This window comes from Sceloporus occidentalis, unplaced genomic scaffold (assembly GCF_023333645.1).
Source record: "Sceloporus occidentalis isolate IW3139 unplaced genomic scaffold, rSceOcc1.0.p SCAF_292, whole genome shotgun sequence".
Classification (NCBI taxonomy): domain Eukaryota; kingdom Metazoa; phylum Chordata; class Lepidosauria; order Squamata; family Phrynosomatidae; genus Sceloporus; species Sceloporus occidentalis.
This window is the reverse complement of record NW_028317272.1, coordinates 277,877-297,368: the sequence shown is the minus strand read 5'-3', so window position 1 is coordinate 297,368 and position 19,492 is coordinate 277,877. Positions and strand designations below refer to the sequence as shown.

The following is a 19,492-nucleotide window of genomic DNA, read 5'->3' as shown; positions in this document are numbered from 1 at the left end:
ATGACGGATGCACATTCCTTTCAACAAGGGGACTGCCTTGCCCCTGAGGTTTACTCTGATTGGTAAATTGTTATTTTATATTCCTACTGGAAGGAGTTCAAGGCTATATCCCCCCAACTTTTCAGGTTTCCAAACCAGGTCACTTTTAGCGGGTGTAATTAAAGGTGCAGGTAGAGGTGGGACAACCTGCCTCCTTACCCATCCACTTCACCGCTTTCAGTTAAGGTGTACTGTAGGGTGCCTCAATGGAGTCAATGTCACAGCTTGCTTTTCTGGTCAGGGGAGAACATCTTCTCAAACAGTCCATAGTCCCCCTGTGTAGCCTTTACTGTTTATTTTATTATTTTCTTTCCAATGTTTAAAATACTCCCTAACAATGTACTTATTCTCACGATTTTGCTCAAGGTTCCACTTTGAAAGCTATCAGCAGCTTGAAGCCATGAGATACGCTCTGAAGGAGATCAATGAAAATCCAGATATCCTCCTCAACATAACTCTTGGTTTTCAAGCATACGATTCTTGTGACAATCTAAAGACTGACTTAGAAGGGACTCTACAAATGCTGACGGGATTTGACAGAGCTATCCCCAATTACAGATGTCTTGGGCACGTTCCTCTCAGCTCCATAATTGGATCTGCTATGTCCACTCATTCAGTCCTCCTGGCTCACATTTTAGGTGTCTATAATTATCCGCAGGTAACGTCTCATTCTTCAGAAACATGAAACGACAGAAATCTGGGGAATTCTACTGATTACAAAAATGCTTTCATACTTTTAAATGTTTTGGTGGGTCGGTTACTTCTGTGGGTTAATTATTTTAAAAAATGCTGATCTTAAATTCCAGACTCTTTTTTTGTTTTTTTTACCGGTGAACTTCTTGAGACAATGTTATAGTATTACACTACAATATGTAAGTAGGGCTTTAATAACATATTATACATATGGGGCTGTATAGTGAACATGACATTTTAAATACAGGACTCTTGTGTTTGACTTGGAACTTATAAGATAATTGTACCAACCATCAATAGAACCAGTTATGTTTAGAACCAGTTATGCCAGTTATGGCAGGTTATATAATTCTTAGTTCCATAGTTATCGTTGGAAGATTTGTATTTTGTAGCCTTGAACTGGTAGACTAAGAGAAAAAGCCTTACAACCACATTGAAGACGGCTGCTCTGGAGTAATGCATACGCGTGTTCCTAAATTGGCCCTGAAATACCATTACATAAGTTATGGTGGGTAAAGGTGATGGAAAACCCTTCCACTTAAAATTAAAAGGGTAGCAGAAGCATTATTACACGCTCATCTACAGACACCAGACAAGCCAGAAGGCTTGTTTTTTTCCCTCAGAAATCTCATGGTGCTGCCGCAACCGCAAAGGTTTCTGGGTAGGCGCATGCAAATAAGGTCAACAATGATCACCTTTTGCCTCTATATCCACTTTATCCCCTTAAGGACAATGGGCGGTTCTTAAACCCATTGAAAACAATGCATTTTGAGCCCGTACATGTACAGGATTTGTCATTAAGGGGTTATACATGGAATCCTTGAGAGTAATTGCCCGCTGTACAAGACAGCCTTTAGACAAAACTCGGGTAAGAGGTGCAGTAGCCAGATCACCGCTCATGGACAGCTTTTTTGTCCTTAATGGGACTCGTCAGCATGAGGTTGTGATACTGGCTTAATACCTTAATTGGCCCTGAGCACTGAAAACCCGTACAAATAAATAATAATAATAAAGCTTCTAAGGACTGACCTCCACAGGTTGTTATGGACACCAATTAATTCACAGCCAACACAAAGTGATGACATGTTACATATTTCTCTTTTCTATTCTTATTATGAAAAAAATCGTATTTTGAAGCCTTGACATCAATTATGTTGCTTATGTATTCATGAAACACATTGAATACTTTATTTTCCCAACAGATCAGTCATTTCTCAACCAGTTCCCTGCTCAGCGACCGGACTCAGTTTCCCTCGTTCTTCAGGACCGTCCCCAGCGATACCTTCCAGTCTAAGGGACTTGCTCATCTGGTGTTGCATTTGGGTTGGACATGGATTGGACTATTAGCTGTAGACACTGATTATGGCCGGCAGGGAATTCAGCTAGTGAGACAAGAGATAATCAAGGCTGGAGCGTGCGTTGCCTTCAGTGAGAACATACTTAGAAACCATCCAGATCACAATGCTCCTCATATAGTCAAGGTGATGAAGGCATCAACAGCCAAGGTTATAGTTATCTATGCAGCTGATATTGAATTGCTTCACGTTCTGGATGAGATGTTGAGACAGAATGTGACACAGAAGACATTAGTTGCCAGTGAAGCTTGGTCCACGTCCACCCTACGCTCCCTGGGAAAATTTTCCACTCTCCTTTCTGGAACAATAGGTCTAGCCCTCCACAGTGGGACAATTCCAGGGCTAAGGGAGTTCCTCAACAAGATCCATCCTTCTATCTCATCGGGAAGAGATTGGGTAAAGATATTTTGGGAGTTAGCATTCAGCTGCAGATTTGCTACTGGCACAAACCAAACAGGTGATTTGGCTTCTTCTGTAAAAGAATGCACTGGATCAGAAGTCCTTGATGACATAGAGAATAGTTTCAACGACATATCTAGTTTAAGAGTCACTTATAGTGTTTACACCGCAGTACAGGTTGTGGCCAAAGCTTTGGAAAATCTAAAAAACTGCAAAGACGGAGAAGGTCCGTTCCACAAAGGATCATGTGCAAATATTTGGAATTTCAAGCCATGGCAGGTAATATTTTCATAACGACTGGTACAGGAATAAGACAAGAATCAGCCCAATCTAAATCAATATTACCCACATCACTTATAGGGAGCACGAGATAGGGACTCCAAATTATAAATAAAAACAAAATCATGCCAAAAAAAATGCCATTAAAAAGTGGTGTATGCTTCTATGAGCAGTGCAACCGAGGTAGTTCCAAGGGTGTGCCTGGGTATTGTGGCACCTGGGTGCAGCATTTCTTTGGTGCCTCATCATGGAAAAAAACTAAAAGTTTTACATACTACACACACATACATACTAACACCATACACTGACAGACACTCTAACATCATACGCAGACACACACACTCATGCTCCCACACACGCATGCTAACACCAAATACTAACAAACATCATACATTAAAGCACACACGTACACCAATAAGGAATGGTAAATAGGAAACATTTAAAAATAAAATGTTAGTAAAAAGATAAAAAATATATTGCAATACTCAATGAGTCAACCTGTCAGTTTCTGTTGATGCCACACTGACAGCTTTGGACGTAGAACCTATAGCTCATATTTCTAGCATCTCCTTAAATGAAGAGCCTTTTTGACCCTCCTGGCATTGAGCTACATGGATAACTATTGTCACCTTATTTGAAAGCCTTTTTTTCTACTTCATACCAATGCCTTTAGGAAAATACACAAACACCATAAAGGTTTCCTCCAGAAGATGGTACAGACCAGGCATGGGCGCAGTTCTATACTAGCTTTGCGCCACAATAACTAGGTATACAGACCACAAGCATATGTACGTTATATATAATAATTCCACTGTGGTAGTTTCATGTTTGGTTAATCATAAAAAAGTTGATTTCTATTTCTTCCAAATTGTACTATTTAATTAATCTCTACTTTATAAAAAGAAAGGTATGGGAAAGGGATTTAATCATATACGATATCAGCTGGAGATCATTATGGCTGTTCTGAACATCTGCTGCCTGAGAATGTTACCAGGCTCTGGGGCAAACAGGCTCTGTGGCAAGCATTTTCCAGTTTTGGTTGCCCCCTTTTTCCCCTTCTCTGCTGGGTTACTGCGTCAGTAGTCCTTTCAAAGACCACCATAAGCAAGTAAACTTTAAAATACTTAGTCGGAGGGAAATGCTAATTCTGGGCGACACTCTACTGTTAGGTAGATAGGTAGGTGAGGAAAAAGTTTTAAGAAGTTCCTGTAAGGGGGTAATTTGGAAAGCGCTGAAGTTTTCACATGTGAATACGTAGGTAGTGGAAAATGAGCCGTGATATGCAACTTAGAAAAAAATATATAGTTAAGTAAATAAGCGGCCAATTAGTGTCAGGAAAGCATCACTATTAAAATCAATGGGAATGCTTCTGTGCATGCATGCATGAGGGGGTCTCATTAGATCCATGCCCCCCACCCGTGGAACCTTTGCCGAGACAGTATTGGAGCTAACTGGCGGTAGGTATAAATGTATTTAGGGGATTCTGCAAAATGTGTACCTTTAAATTTGGCTTGGAAAACCAACAAAATGCTCCGCTAGACCCTTCGTCAGGTGATTGAAGGCCATAATCCCTCTTCATCTTTCCTGCTTTACAGCTGCTGTACTATATAAAGAAGGCGAGAGTCACATTGAGCAGTGGCCGGCAAATCTACTTTGACAGAAATGGAGACCCTCCTGCAGTCTATGACATCGTGAACTGGCAGCTGAACCCAAGTGGGGGCATAAGATACGTTAAGGTTGGCCAGTATGACATGGCCTCCACCCAAATCTTCACTATCAACACAAGTGCCGTGGTGTGGAATTCTGGAGATCGACAGGTGCTAACATAATGCTTCTCTTAAACCAAATTGTTGCATGTGGGTAACATGCAGGTTCTCATATGTTCATATTCAGTTTGGCCAGTCTTCGTTTTAGACAGCACATTAAAACTCTTGATAAAATCCCCCCTTTTGTCATAAATACCCAGTTTTGTTAACTTTTCCAGACAGCCATGGTATTTTACACCTACATAGTACTTGTTAGATGTTTCCCTTATGGTAAGATAGCAAAACACAAAGTTTCTAAGTTTACCTGCCACTGGAATATGGAAAATCATGTACTAGAATATTTTAATATCTCCCCAGGTCCCTGTTTCAGTCTGCAGTCAGAGCTGTCCCCCTGGTTTCTGGAAGGCAGCTAAAAGGGGAGAACCTGTCTGCTGCTTCCAGTGTCTTCCTTGTCCTCAAGGGGAGATCTCTAACAGCACAGGTATGGGTATGTTTAGGATTTTTTTATTTTTTTTTTGATAATTTTGAAATAAAATATTATCATATAGACATCAATGTTCACTGATTGTCTATCATTATTTTGCAGACTCAACCGAATGTATTAAATGTCCATGGGACACATGGCCAAATCCAGAGAAATCTATATGTCTCCAAAAACCCGTAGAGTATCTGTCCTATGAAGACCCACTGGGCAGAACGCTGTCTTCTACAAGTATTGTGTCCTCTTTGGTTCCATTTTTTGTTTTGAAGCTCTTCATACAGTTCAGGACAACACCCATCATAAAAGCCAACAACTACTCCCTCAGTTGTCTTCTCCTGGTGTCTCTGTCCTTCTGCTTCCTCTGCTCCTTGTCATTTATTGGTTATCCCCAACCAGAAACATGTCTGCTGCGCCAAGTTGCATTTGGAATGGTGTTTACGATCTGCATTTCTTGCATCTTGGCCAAAACAATCCTGGTGGTTTTAGCCTTCATGGCTACCAAACCTGGTAGTGCTCTTCAAAAGTGGACTAGTCCTTTAGTGTCCTACTTGATTGTTTCTATCTGCTCTCTTCTACAGTTTATTTTGTGCATTGTTTGGTTGTCCATTGCGCCTCCCTTTCCAGTACAGGACCCTCAACCCAGAGTTATCATTCTTGACTGTAATCAAGGCTCACCCACAGCTTTCTGGAGCATGCTGGGGTATCTTGGTCTCCTGGCCTCCATCAGTTTTATTGTTGCTTTCCTGGCCAGGGGACTTCCAGATAGCTTCAATGAGGCCAAGTTTATCACATTCAGCATGTTGGCCTTTCTCAGTGTCTGGGTGTCTTTTATCCCAGCTTCCCTCAGTGCTCAGGGCAGGTACATTGTGGCCATGGAAATATTTGCCATCTTGGCTTCTAGTTGGGCTCTTCTTGCCTGTATGTTTGCTCCGAAATGTTTTATTATATTATGCAGACGCAGTATGAACTCTAGAGACAACCTGATCAAGAAATTCCAGAATTCATCTGAATAGATAGAAGTGATATTAAAATACAAAATAAATATTCAAAAAGTAAAAATATATTCTTATTGCCAACGGACAATGTATAATTAAACAAAATTCAAATTCAATGCCACTGTTTTATAACTTTTGTTTCCTTTATAAGGTTAATTAATGGTCTGTTTGCTTGATCAGAAATCCACCCCCCTCCACACAGTAGGGTGACCACATTTTATTTTTGCCATTCAGGGACACACTTTGAAGCGGATGAGATCACACACAGGCGTATATTTATATATATATATATATATATATATATATATATATATATATATATATATATACACTGATTCACATATGCATACTGTCACACACACATAAAACATTTTTATGTTATATATATATCTCACGTACACACTGATTTACATATACACACCTTCACATACACATAAATACATTTTATATTATATATGTATATATATATATCACATACACACTGATTCACATATACTATTATATATTCATTATTAAGAAGCCTTGGAAGCCATGTTGATTTCAGATTTAATAATATACATAAAATCATTACAGGCATAAGTAGATTCAGAGTGTTAACCCCTCTTTTACCAGGCATGAGCAGATTCAGAGAATTCGCTCCTCTATTACCAGACATTACAGACACAGTCACACAAACAGACAAACACTGTCACACAAACAGACAAACACAGTCACATACACACAGTCACACAAACAGACAAACACACATACCTGATGCTGGGTGCAGCTTACACTGAGTTGGTGTGAAGGAGGGACTCAGCCTATCAGGAGAGGCTTCTGAACTCTCAGTCAATCAGGAGAGTTGAGAAGTCTCTCCTGATTGGCTCAGTCCTCCTTCAATCGGAATTCTCATTCCGGGACAATGCATTGATGAGCGGGATCCAGGAATTAAAGTGTCATTGCGGGACTATCCCGGGCAGTCCGGGACATATGGTTACCCTACCACACACACACTTTTCTTACATATTTTCTGCATTGGTAAATAGCATTGTTTAAAAAATGACACGTACCCACTTTCACGAGGAGGGTGTCAATTCTAGGACACTTTATAACAGTGATAGGATTAATCTGTTGATCGTGGCATGGGTATAAATGACAGCAAGATGTGCCGAGGTGTATTCCAGTCCTTTTTTAAGAAGAGATCTCTCATACAGCTAATGATGAAGTTCCCTAAGCCCCCCAATGGCCTTTGGGGGCCAGTAGGTAAGTTTACCCCACACCACATTGTAGAGGTAGCATAGAACTTTGTTCTTGAGCATCCCATCGCAATATATAACGGCCTAAGTGCATAAACTGCAAAAAAATATATTACCGGTCAGTCGTCTTAAATTGAATTAATAATTTAAGTACCTGTAACCTCTTTTCCAAAAATATAATTTACTTTGCTTTAAAGCAAAAGCTTTCACAGCAATTACACCATCATAGTTCTAGGTATAATAAATATATGGATATTGCCGTAATTGCCTATGAGAAAATTAAGTCTTTAGTGGAAGATATCGTTTATTAGGTCAACGTAGGAGAAGGTATTAGGGCTGTAGAACCCTGTTCTACTCTCACACCCAGCAAACATGCTGAGCTCCTAGAAAAGAAGGGCATCACGAGAGAAAATAGGGGCATCAGGAGCTTGGGTACTAAAGGGGACATTTAGAAGGCATGGTAAATGGAGGAAAAAATTCCCAGAGTGTGCTGTTGGTGTATGTCTTAAATGTGATTTTCCTTTCAAGGCTTCAGACGCCCATCCATATGTTGCGTTGTCTCAGCCTATCTGGTAATTCACTGTGAAGTATATATGGATGCTGGTACCAGCCAATAAGTTTAGGTGGTAACCTGGCTTATGTTTCTTGTCGCCTGACCTCTTAATTAAAATGTTACTATTTTTGCATATCTCCCAACCAATGTTCCATCTAATTTTGTGCGCACAATATCCGCGCCGCATAAAGTTTCAAAAAACATTTTTTTTTCTTTTTTTGGGAAAAACTGTTGTGCGCACAATTTTTGGACATATGCGCTCTCTAAAAGCGCACAGCTTGGAGGGAACACTGCTCCCAACCATCGTGTATTTTGTGAGACAGTTGTCCCCAATTATGAGTGCCTTCCTGAATCATCTTCCTGTCATAAAGTGAGATCTAAGATGTAGTGTCAACAAAAAAAACCCTTTTCCTGACCCTTTAACTATTATTTCAATTATTATTTTCTTTGTCCCGGCAGGATTCAATTGAAAATCCACACTCTCACTTTCAAAGACCATCCGAGCAGGGCCAGATTGGTGGTGACAGGGCGTTCTAAGATGCTAAAATGCTAAGATTATGATATAAGGGACTGCAAAAGGAAATGAGGCCTTCTATGCAGAGAATTGTCGTAAAGGTAGAGAGATTCCATATAATATGGATTTTAATAACATTTCACATATTATACAACTGGCATGTCTGACCTCTATTCTGGGAGAATGCTTGTGACTGAACGATAAACCCGAGACAGGTGGGAATCCCCATCTCTGCGGTGATTACCGTAATGTGCCTCTCAGGGGGTTAAGAATACAGGTCTACAGGTGTGTTACAGGTATTTCCTTTGGGAAATGTCCCTTTTTAACTCTTCGACTGTTTGCTATTTAGAGGCTGCATTGGCACAGGGCTTCTCTATAAATCCAGCATGTCTGATGCCTCACGGAAGACTAAGGACGTCTTATCGGTATCCCGGCCTCCGGGATAAGCGTGTAGAAGAACAAGACTATGTACTGAGCCTTCTGCCTCTGACTAATCTCTGACAAACTTCTGATCTGGAGGAAGCTGTTCTGTTTTTGAGCGCTCTGTCTGGGAGAATTCTGTAACTGAGCTTTCTGTCCATGAGAATTCATTAACTGACCTTTTTGGCAGTGGAAATTCCAATTCCAAAGTGACCAAAATGTCAATTTTGTGACTAATTTTTTTTATTACAAATATAGCAATGACACAGTCTGCAGCCACGTACAGGCACAAAATAATAATCCATGACATTTTTTATTCATTGGAATACTAAGAGGACCTGCCTTTTTCGTACCTATCATCACTATATCACCGTAATGCTATATAGTAAAACATATCACCGTATATTAAATTTGACCTTAGAATGATGCGTTCCAATTCACATTTTCAGTATAATAAGATGTGCCTGATATCACAGATGTCGCATACACACTGAGGACAGGAACGATCATCATGGACAGCGATGTCCTCAAAATCTTAATTCTTCCGAACTGTCCTTAAATTAAACTCATCAACCTGGAGTGGCCCTGCTGAAATCCAACTATTTTTTTATTGCTGTTTCCTTCATTTTGGAATGATTACTGCAATACAATTGTGAGTACTAGAAATAGTTTCGGTTTCTATATTTTAAAGCATTGGGAGTATGGATTTTATAAATGTACAAAATAACATAATAAACAACATTCATTTTTTTCATCCATTTTCAAATTATTGGGGTCTTCTACATAGACTATTCAATTTGAAATTCTGCGGCATGTGTTAATAAATAATTGCTCGTTGATACACAATGGTAGGGTGACCCCAGGGGGATAGATAGTAGACGTTATACACGGGTTTTATATTGTAGGTTCATTCGTTTCCTCATTCGTTTAGTTCTTATTGTTAATTTGTATTTAAAGAAAAACAGTTTTTAAGCTATTTTTTAATCCTGAGCAGATAAAGCCTGGAGAACTTGCCCGAATGTCCCTAATAATGAAAGTGAAGTACTTGGAATGTGTCCTTTGCTATAAATTATAGGAAATACTATTTTTTTTTTTTATGTTCCCAGGTTTGCCCTGTCGTATCATAAAACCATGGCATTTTTGTATCAGGTAATTTGGCAAATCTTCCTGTCTCAGCTCATTCATGCATCTTACTCCAAAGAGCATCCGTGTAGCCTCCATGTACCAGAGCTTACAGGAATGATCCAGCCTGGGGATGTGATGATTGGAGTCTTGTTGCCATTACATCTTGACAGGGTCCATCGAGATGACTTCTTGACAGATAGACCACCGAGCACCACATGTACAATGTAAGGGGCTTTGCCATGCTGTTTCCTTGGTGTTTTAGACCCCCTATGTATTTTCCTATTCCTCTCCCAGAATTCTCAGTAGTGGTCTCTCTCTTTAATGGTGTCCATAAGAACTCAGAAGTTATCTTGTAACATGTAATGTTTTTTGATCTATGCCAAAAGGATATTTTTTGTGAATGGCACAGGAATTTGAACTATGGTGACTAGACCCCAGAGGTCTGCGAAAATAGTGGGGAGGTTGCTCCATGCTTAGGAGTAGAGCTAGCCTTTGATGGAAAACAAAGGGGATGGGAGTGTGCCCCCCTTTCTGGGTATGAAGTGCCAAATACCACTTCTCCATGCCGATAAAATAGAGCCCTGATCTGATTCCCGGACCTAAATCGCACATGAGTATGATGGTAACTCACCTCAACCAACTCACCTCCAAACACCTCCTGAAGGCCATCAGTTGGTCAATTCAGTTTTACATCATATATTTTCCTTAAACAGGGCCTATTATGGATTATGAAGGAGAAGAGCTCCCCGGAGCCATAAAAAAATTAATTATTCCCAGCATGGTTTCCAGGAGCAATCAGCAAAGTTTTCTGGAGGGTCCCCTGCAATATAGTTATCTGTTCTAGGTCATCAAGTGTGCTTTAGAGTGTTTTCTCTGGTTTTTGGTGAGGTGGGATTCATATTTTGTTACCCCACCTTCCCCTTGATTTTGGCAAACAAGAAATACAGATCCATCTTAATCATAACATATTTATGTGTCAATTATTTGATTTATAAAAGATATTATAATGAAAAGGAATCGACGGGAAACAGGACCTCAAGTCCATGACTGAAGTCCATGACTAAAGTAATTGTTTTGATCTTTATTAAGGTTCCATTTCGAAAGCTATCAGCAGCTTCAAGCTATGAGATATGCTGTAGAGGAGATCAACGCAAATCCAAATATTCTCCCCAACGTTACTCTTGGGTTCCAAGCATACGACTCTTGTGATAATATGAAACTCGATTTAGGAGGGGCTCTACAAGTGCTGACGGGATATGACAGAGTAATCCCCAATTACAGATGTCTTGGACACGTTCCTCTCAGCTCCATAATTGGACCAGCTATCTCCACCCATTCAATACTCCTGGCTCACATTTTAGGGGTCTACGGCTATCCACAGGTAAAGTTTAATTCTCCAGAAAATGAAAATCGGAAAAATAATGATTATTTAAAATATGTTTTCATAACTTTTTGTTGGATGCAGTTATTCAAGGGCATAATACGGGAACAGAATGATTAGTTAATTGAAATATTTGCTTACCTGAAAATTAGAAAAAAAAATAATTTATAATAAAAATTATTTGTATGCATGCTTATTTATATGTTAAATGCAGTGAAGTTCATTTTATCCCCTGCATTTTTTATTTAGCTTTTATCTGTTTTGTTTTTTTTCTGTGGGTATAAGACCCACAGACGTAAGACACATGACTTTTTTCAATTTGATTATAATTTTTGGAGTCTTCAGCTTCTCATCCAACATAGTAAAGCTGCACCACCACTTTATACGAGAGACAACGTAATTAGGGCACATTACACATTTCTCATTTAAGTTTAGTAGTGATGTCAATTGAGTAGTAAACACATGCACTACTCTGTACTTTATTTTCCCTACAGATCAGCCATTTCTCAACCAGTTCCCTGCTGAGTGACCGGACTCAGTTTCCCTCATTCTTCAGGACCGTCCCCAGCGATACCTTCCAGTCTAAGGGACTTGCTTATCTAGTGTTGCATTTAGGTTGGACCTGGATTGGACTATTAGCTGCAGACAATGATTATGGCCAGCAGGGAATTCAGCTAGTGAGACAAGAGATAATCAAGGCTGGAGCGTGCGTGGCCTTCAGCGAGAACATACTTACAAACCATCCAGATCGTAATGCTCTTCACATAGTCAAGGTGATGAAGGCATCATCAGCAATGGTGGTGGTAGTCTATGCAACCGATGTTGATTTGTTTCCTGTTCTGCATGAGATGTTGAGACAGAATGTGACACAGAAGACATTAGTTGCCAGTGAAGCTTGGTCCACATCCACCCTAGACCCCCAGGGAAGATTTTCAACTCTGCTTTCTGGAACCATAGGTCTAGCCCTTCACAGCGGGACAATTCCAGGACTAAGGGAGTTCCTCAACAAGATCCATCCTTCTATGTCACTGGGAAGAAATTGGGTAAAGATATTTTGGGAGTTAGCATTCACATGCAAATTTGCAACTGATACAAACCAAACAGGGGATTTGTCTACACTGGTAAAAGAATGCACTGGATCAGAAGTCCTAGAAAACATCCATAATAGTTTCAATGATGTCTCTAGTTTAAGAACTACCTATAGTGTTTACACTGGAGTCCATGTTGTGGCCAAAGCTTTGGAAGATCTAAAAAACTGCAAAGATGGGGAAGGGCCATTCCAACAAGGACTTTGTGCAAATATTTTGAACTTCGAACCATGGCAGGTAATATTTTCTTTATGAACTGGTCTAAGAATAGAAAATGAATGATGGTTGACTTGAAGACTTTCAATTTGTATTTTTACCGAGGTAGCTTGAGCTAAATCAATATCACCCACATTCAATATACAAAATCTGAAGTAGGGGCTCTTCTCCAAATTATCAATAAGAAAATGATAAATTCACTCACTTTACTAAAGTAAAATATACTATTATTTTAGCTACACGTAAGCTGTTCTTCACATGACTGGGCTTCCTTCTAAGGAATGGTGGGATGGGGGAGTGGGATTAAGTAAAAGAAAAAGTGATGGAAGAGCTAGACATATAATAAAGAAACAGTTGGACTAAAACATGTGAGTTTTTAGGTAAATATACAATGAAGATAAGGAGGGAGAAATACAATGTAATAGATAATGGAAGGTAATATGAGTGAGCGGAAGGTTTATATAGTGGATCATGAAGGTGAGGAGGACACTAGTAGAGTCTATATCCATAGAATGGTAAGAAATATGATGGAGTTGGCTAATGAAATACAGGGATAATATGATGGATATGAGGTAGGAATCGTGTAACAGAAGTAAGGGGTGTAATGTAATAGAGAATGCGTAAAAAAAATAAAATTCATGGCAAAATTCATGGCAGTTTTAGATCCACTTCAGGTATTAAAGAGAGCTTTTAAAAGGTCCACAATAGATAATCCATCTTCATCTTCCCTGCTTACAGCTGCTGTACTATATGAATAAGGTCAGAGTCACACTGAGCAGCGGTCGAGAAATCTACTTTGACAAAAATAGAGACCCACCTGCTGTCTACGACATTGTGAACTGGCAGTTGAGCCCGAATGGGGCCATAAGATATGTCAAGGTGGGCCGGTATGACACGTCCTCTGCCCAAATCTTCAGCATAAACACAAGTGCTGTGCTGTGGAACTCTGGAAATCAACAGGTATTACAACGATTCCACAATAAAAAATAAATTGGCATCAGTGGTCATCCAACCTAGTTTGTCCAGTTCCTCTTTGGGCCCCATGTCCCTTTGTACCTATTTCCTCCCCTGATGTACCTCTTTGTCTAGAATGTCAGACTGTTCAGTGAATATCAATGTATTACGGCATTCAACAGCTCTGAATGTGTGAACAATATGTATGGAAATAGCAGAAAATCAGATTATAAATTAAAGTACGTAAATAAAATACATTCTTCTTCTTCTAAATACCATAACAAAATGGATAGAACTAGGTCATAAGTTTGCCATAGGTCTCATACAGTAGGTCTCATAGATCACTGTTTTAGTACATTTGCCAAAAATACATCCCAGGTATCCATTTTCACTAATCAAAAACAAACCCTAATATATATTTTTTTATAAAGGAGTTGTCAACACTATATATCTCACAGAACCTCTGGGGGAAGGAGGTCTCGGCCAATCAGGAAATACTTATCAACTCTCCTGCTTGTCTGAGAGTTTAGATGCCTCTCCTGATTGGCTGAGTCCCTCTTTCAGACAGAGCTCAGTGTATGCTGCAGCCAGCAGCAGGTAAGAAACCCACTGTTTCGGTGACTATGTTTTTGTTTGTGTGACTATATGTAATGTCTGGTGATGAACAGCTTCTCTATGCCATCTTTGCACCCAAATAGTTTGTCTGTGCCATCTGTGCCCCCAAAAAGAGTGTATGTGCCATATTTGCACCAAAAATAGAGAAAATGTTGGTGGTGTGGAGGGGGCGGTCATCTTTGGTGGGACAGTGCAGCCATTTGTTCGGTAAGGGGCTCCAACATTTTTGACGGCGGCCCTGGAGAAAATTATACATATTTATTAATTTAAATAAATATTTTACTTTAAATAATATATATATATATATATAGATAAATATAGGAGATGTCCCTCATATAGTAAGATAGCAAAACACAAGGAGGCTAGGTTTACCAATCACTTATTTGCAATGTGATATCCTAGAAAATTTTACTCATATCTTCCTCAGGTCCCCACCTCAGTCTGTAGTCAGAGTTGCCCCCCAGGTTTCTGGAAGGTAGTTAGAAGAGGAGAACCTGTCTGCTGCTTCCAGTGTCTTCCCTGTCCTCAAGGGGAGATCTCCAACCGCACAGGTACGTTTATAGTGCTATCTAAGAAGAAAGTGTTGTAAAAATCTTATTGCATAAGCATCAATGTTAACCGAGTGCTTTATATAATTTTGCAGACTCCATCGATTGTATTAAATGTCCATGGGACACATGGCCAAATCCACAGAAATCCGTATGTCTTCCAAAACCCATAGAGTATCTGTCCTATGAAGATCAACTGGGGAGAACACTGGCTTCTACAAGCATCATTTCCTCTTTGGTTCCATATTTTACTTTAAAGCTCTTCATACGGTTTAGAATGACACCAATTGTGAAAGCCAACAACTACTCCCTCAGTTGTCTTCTTCTGGTGTCTCTGTCCTTCTGCTTCCTCTGCTCTTTGGCTTTTATTGGTTACCCTCAACCAGAAAAATGTCTGCTGCGTCAAGTTGCATTTGGGATGGTCTTTACTCTTTGCATTTCTTGCATTTTGGCAAAAACAATTATGGTAGTGTTTGCTTTTATGGCCACCAAACCTGGTAGTGCTCTCAAAAAGTGGACAAGTCCTTTGGTGTCCTACTTGATAATTTCTACCTGTTCTTTTCTACAGTTTATTTTGTGTGTCACTTGGCTGTCCACTGCCCCTCCCTTTCCAGAACAGGACCTTGAATCCCAACCTAGGGTTATCATTCTTGGGTGTAATGAGGGTTCACTGACGGCTTTCTGGTGCATGTTGGGATATCTTGGTCTCCTGTCCTTCATCAGTTTCATTGTTGCTTTTCTGGCAAGGAGACTTCCTGATAACTTTAATGAGGCCAAGTTTATCACATTCAGCATGTTGGCCTTTCTCAGTGTCTGGGTGTCTTTTATCCCAGCCTCCCTCAGTGCTGAAGGCAGATATACAGTAGCTATGGAAGTATTTGCCATCCTGGCTTCCAGCTGGGCCCTGCTTGTCTGTATGTTTGCTCCAAAATGTTTTATTATATTATTCAGACCTCGAATGAACTCTAGAGAAAATATCATTAAGAAATTCCAGAGTCCTGTTGGATAAATCTAACTTTTTTTAATATACAATACAAATATAACAAAATTAGTGATATATTCTTATTATAAATGGAACATTTAGAAGAAAACAATTACAGTTATTAGAATTGTATCAATGATTTGATGAGGTCCGGGTTCAAAGCTGTCCCAAAATAGGACATGGGCACAAACTGACCAGATGTCCAAATACATACCTCGCAAGGTGGCCTTTTACCTTTACCCAAATAACCCAATAAACACTTGCATGGGTGGTTTTACTGTACTCAGGAGATGCAGCGTTGTTTGACAGTGACATATTCCAGGAGCAGAAAATTCATACCTTAGGTAAAATGTGTTTAAAGACCTGGTCCTTTTAGACAGGGGCTGGTCCTCTAGTCACCTTCTGGCAACCCCCCCCAGGTTTTGCCATCTACCAGCTTGATATAAAAAAGAAAAGAGGGAATAACTTCTATGGTAACAGTCATACCTGGGAACTCTAAATCTTCTGGTGCCTGAAACTCAGAGTTTTAGCCCCAGGGAAATGGGGCAGATTCCCAGGGTCACACAATCTGTAACTGACTCCTTATTCTTCCCAGCTGTGATCATATTTAAGACTACCTATTAGTGTTTTCGCTATGAGTATGTTATGGTTGATATCCCTGCTTGAATGGACGTGAATCAATTAGGTGTATCTTGTCACAGTTTCCATGAGGGACGGTATTAGAGCCATTTGGGTAACACATTTTGCGAACCACTACCTAGAATCTTCAAATTGGGCTATTTGATATCTGATCTGTCCCTGAACCCCTCATCTCCTGCTTTAACCCCTTATTTTCACCTGGTATATCTCTATCCTGTCTGTCTCCGTACCCTGCTGATTTCAAAGGATAAACTTTGGTGTTTTTTTGTCTAACTTAATTGCAATTGTTAAGACAAGATGTGAAACGTCTGCATTGTATATGCAACCACCTTATTTGACCACGTGTGAGGTAGGCCTATACATCCCCAGTCCTCACTTGGCAATGTAGCTCCAGTGGCCTCATCCCAAGTGCACAGATAAGAGTTACAGCTTCCCCTGCAATTACCAGCCCTCTTCCTAATCAAACCATCTGAACGACCATCAAACTCTACAGATCATCCTGACTCCATCAACTCATCCCCATCCAAACAGTCCTCTCTTACTGCTTCACTTCCCCCTCAACCACCGACTGGACTGTAAATTCACAAGAGCATATCAGTTTGTTATTGTGTGTAGTGTTAATTTATTCCTTTGATTGTAACAGCGCTATGGAATCTGCTGGCACTATATAAATGAATGTAATGTAATCCAGACCCCGTCTATAAGTAGGGAGAGTGGTAACATATCGGGGTTTGAGACCTACACAGACAGTAGAAAGGAATCTCTTTCCAGCCTTGAAAGAATACTTCCGGCAAGCTCCACCCTTATCCTTCCTTAAAAATGACAGAGAGGATGCTGGGAGTACCAGTCCTACATAGTTCTCTATGATCTGCAGTGTGTCCATAGTAACTGGAGGTATGTCAAGTGCCGGGGTTACAGAACATTAAATAAAATGACAATAACACAAGCAAAATGTATATTTTTTCATAATTATGCAACTAACCATATCCCCAACCCTACCCGTAACCACATCCCAACTGTCATGGCTGTCGCCACATCTTACAAAGGATTCAAGTTTAATTTTTCATATACGGGCTGCCTTATAATCCAGGTTGTACATTTGTGTTTGCCATCCCTGACAACCACTATAGTAAGTACTGTGAATACTTTAAAAGGAGTCTGAAGTGCACACAAATATATGGGGGGGGGGCACCGGCACCTCTCAATGCCCCCATCACATGCCCGATGACTTGGGGAAGGTTAAGGTGAAAGTTCCACATTTATGTAGCTCAGATAGGAGGCACAAAGTCCATGATGTGTACCCTATGGTTGGCATGAGGAGGGACTGTGAAAATCAGTGAATAACGTGCTTTTTAGTCAGTGGAGGTGTGACCCAATACAGCCCCAGGGAGATGTTTTGTGAGGATTGTGAGCATGGGTTATGTGGAGATCATGTGTATTGATACCTGGAATGCAACATCTACACAATATGAGTATTTAATATGCACTGGTAACAAAATACTTTAAGCTTTCTCCTAGCCAATGTGACCTCGGTCTTTCGACATGAGATATTTTCTGGAGTTCATGTTTGGCCTAAACAATACAATTAAACACTTAGGGACAAACATGCAGAACACCAGAGCCCAGCTGGAAGCCAGGATGGCAAACACTTCCATGGCTTGGGTATACTTTCCTCTTGAGCTCAAAGAAGCAGGGATAAAAGAAAACCAAACACTAAGGAAAGCGAGCATGCTGAACGTGATATATGTTGCTTCATTGAAGCTGTCGGGGAGCCTACGGGACAGGAAAGCAACAAAAAAACTTGTACTGGCCAAGAGACCAAGATACCCCAACATGGACCAAAAGGCAATAGGAGAACCTTCATTACATTCAAGACTGATGATTCCCGGTTGGGTTAGAGTGTTATATACTGGGTAGGGAGGAACAACAAACAACCAAGTAATGCACAAGGTGAATTGTAGAATACAGCAGACACCAATTATCAGGTAAGACATCCGAGGGCTTGTCCATTTCTTCAGATAACTTCCTGGTTTTGTAGCCAAGAAGGCACCAACCACCATGATAGTCTTGGCTAGTATACAAGAGATGCAGAGGGAAAAAATCATGCCAAATGCAGGCTGACGTAGAAGACATTTCTCAGGCTGAGGGTAACCAATGAATGCCAGAGAGCAAAGGAAGCAAAAGGACAATGACATTAGAAGAAGACAACTAAGAGAATAGTTATTGGCTTTCACAATCGGGGTGGTTTTATAACGTATGAGAATTCTCAAGATGACAACAGGAACTAAAGAAGACATGATGCTGGTGCCAGCCAATGTCGCCCCCAACTGATCTTCATAGGAGAGGTACTCTATAGCCTTTGGTAGACAGCTGGTTTTCAGATGATTTGGCCACTTATCCCATGGACACTTGATGCACTCAATCGAATCTAAAAAAACATGTACCATTGGCACATTAGGTATTGGTTGGTCTGTATACATTATACTGCAACTCATGACAAATTGTAGACAGGTTATTGTACAATAATAGACTAGCTACATGTTTGCTGCTGCTCTTGCTCACACTCCGTCGGCCGTCTGCTCCATTCCTGTACAGGAATGATGCTGACATTGACGCTAACGCTGAACACAGAGGTGGGGCGTCCCCTGGTGGTGGATTTAAAAACCAGCACTGAGTTTTACTCAGTGCTCAGAAATGGTGCTACTGTGAGCTTCCTGCTATTATTACCTATTGCTGATTGATCCATGTTGCTGACTCCTGGCTATTATTATTTGACTACGCTGATCTCTCTAACCCTGACCCTCGGCTTTGTTTACTGGACTGTATTTTGCGTGACCCTGACTCGGCTTCATACCTAGACCTCGCTGAATTTAGTGAATCTACCCCTGCCTGCTTTCGTTTGACGGTGATTATCTTGCATACCGGGTTCCTCATCCCAAACCCACACAAGTACCTATGGAGGACTATATGACTTAAGTCACTCACTTGCCTGTATGATTGGAAATCTCCCCTTGAGGACAAGGAAGACACTGGAAGCAGCAGACAGGTTCTCCTTCCTTCACTGCCTTCCAAAAACCAGGCGGACAGCTTTGACTGCAGACAGAGACAGGGACCTACACACATACATACAATTTAGTTTAATTAGGTATGTTGGGTTGCACATGTTGAGATTGTTGTTCCCTGAGGTACTCAGGACATCAGACTGAGTAGTGGGT

At 40.4% G+C, this 19,492-nt stretch overlaps 2 protein-coding genes across 2 annotated transcripts; both read left to right on the top strand.

Moving 5' to 3' along the window:
* On the top strand, positions 1 to 6,025 carry LOC149275300 (extracellular calcium-sensing receptor-like). The gene is made up of 6 exons (XM_089504834.1): positions 1 to 62; positions 406 to 697; positions 1,935 to 2,765; positions 4,361 to 4,582; positions 4,889 to 5,012; positions 5,118 to 6,025. Exons 1-6 carry the CDS (start codon positions 1 to 3, stop codon positions 6,023 to 6,025), a joined length of 2,439 nt encoding a protein of 812 aa, XP_089360960.1.
* A 2,670-nt stretch (positions 6,026 to 8,695) lies between these two features.
* LOC149275299 (extracellular calcium-sensing receptor-like) lies at positions 8,696 to 15,665 on the top strand. The gene is made up of 7 exons (XM_089504833.1): positions 8,696 to 8,734; positions 9,906 to 10,078; positions 10,944 to 11,235; positions 11,730 to 12,560; positions 13,278 to 13,499; positions 14,536 to 14,659; positions 14,752 to 15,665. The coding sequence occupies exons 1-7, from the start codon at positions 8,696 to 8,698 to the stop codon at positions 15,663 to 15,665; spliced, it is 2,595 nt and encodes an 864-aa protein (XP_089360959.1).
* Positions 15,666 to 19,492: the final 3,827 nt, after the last annotated feature.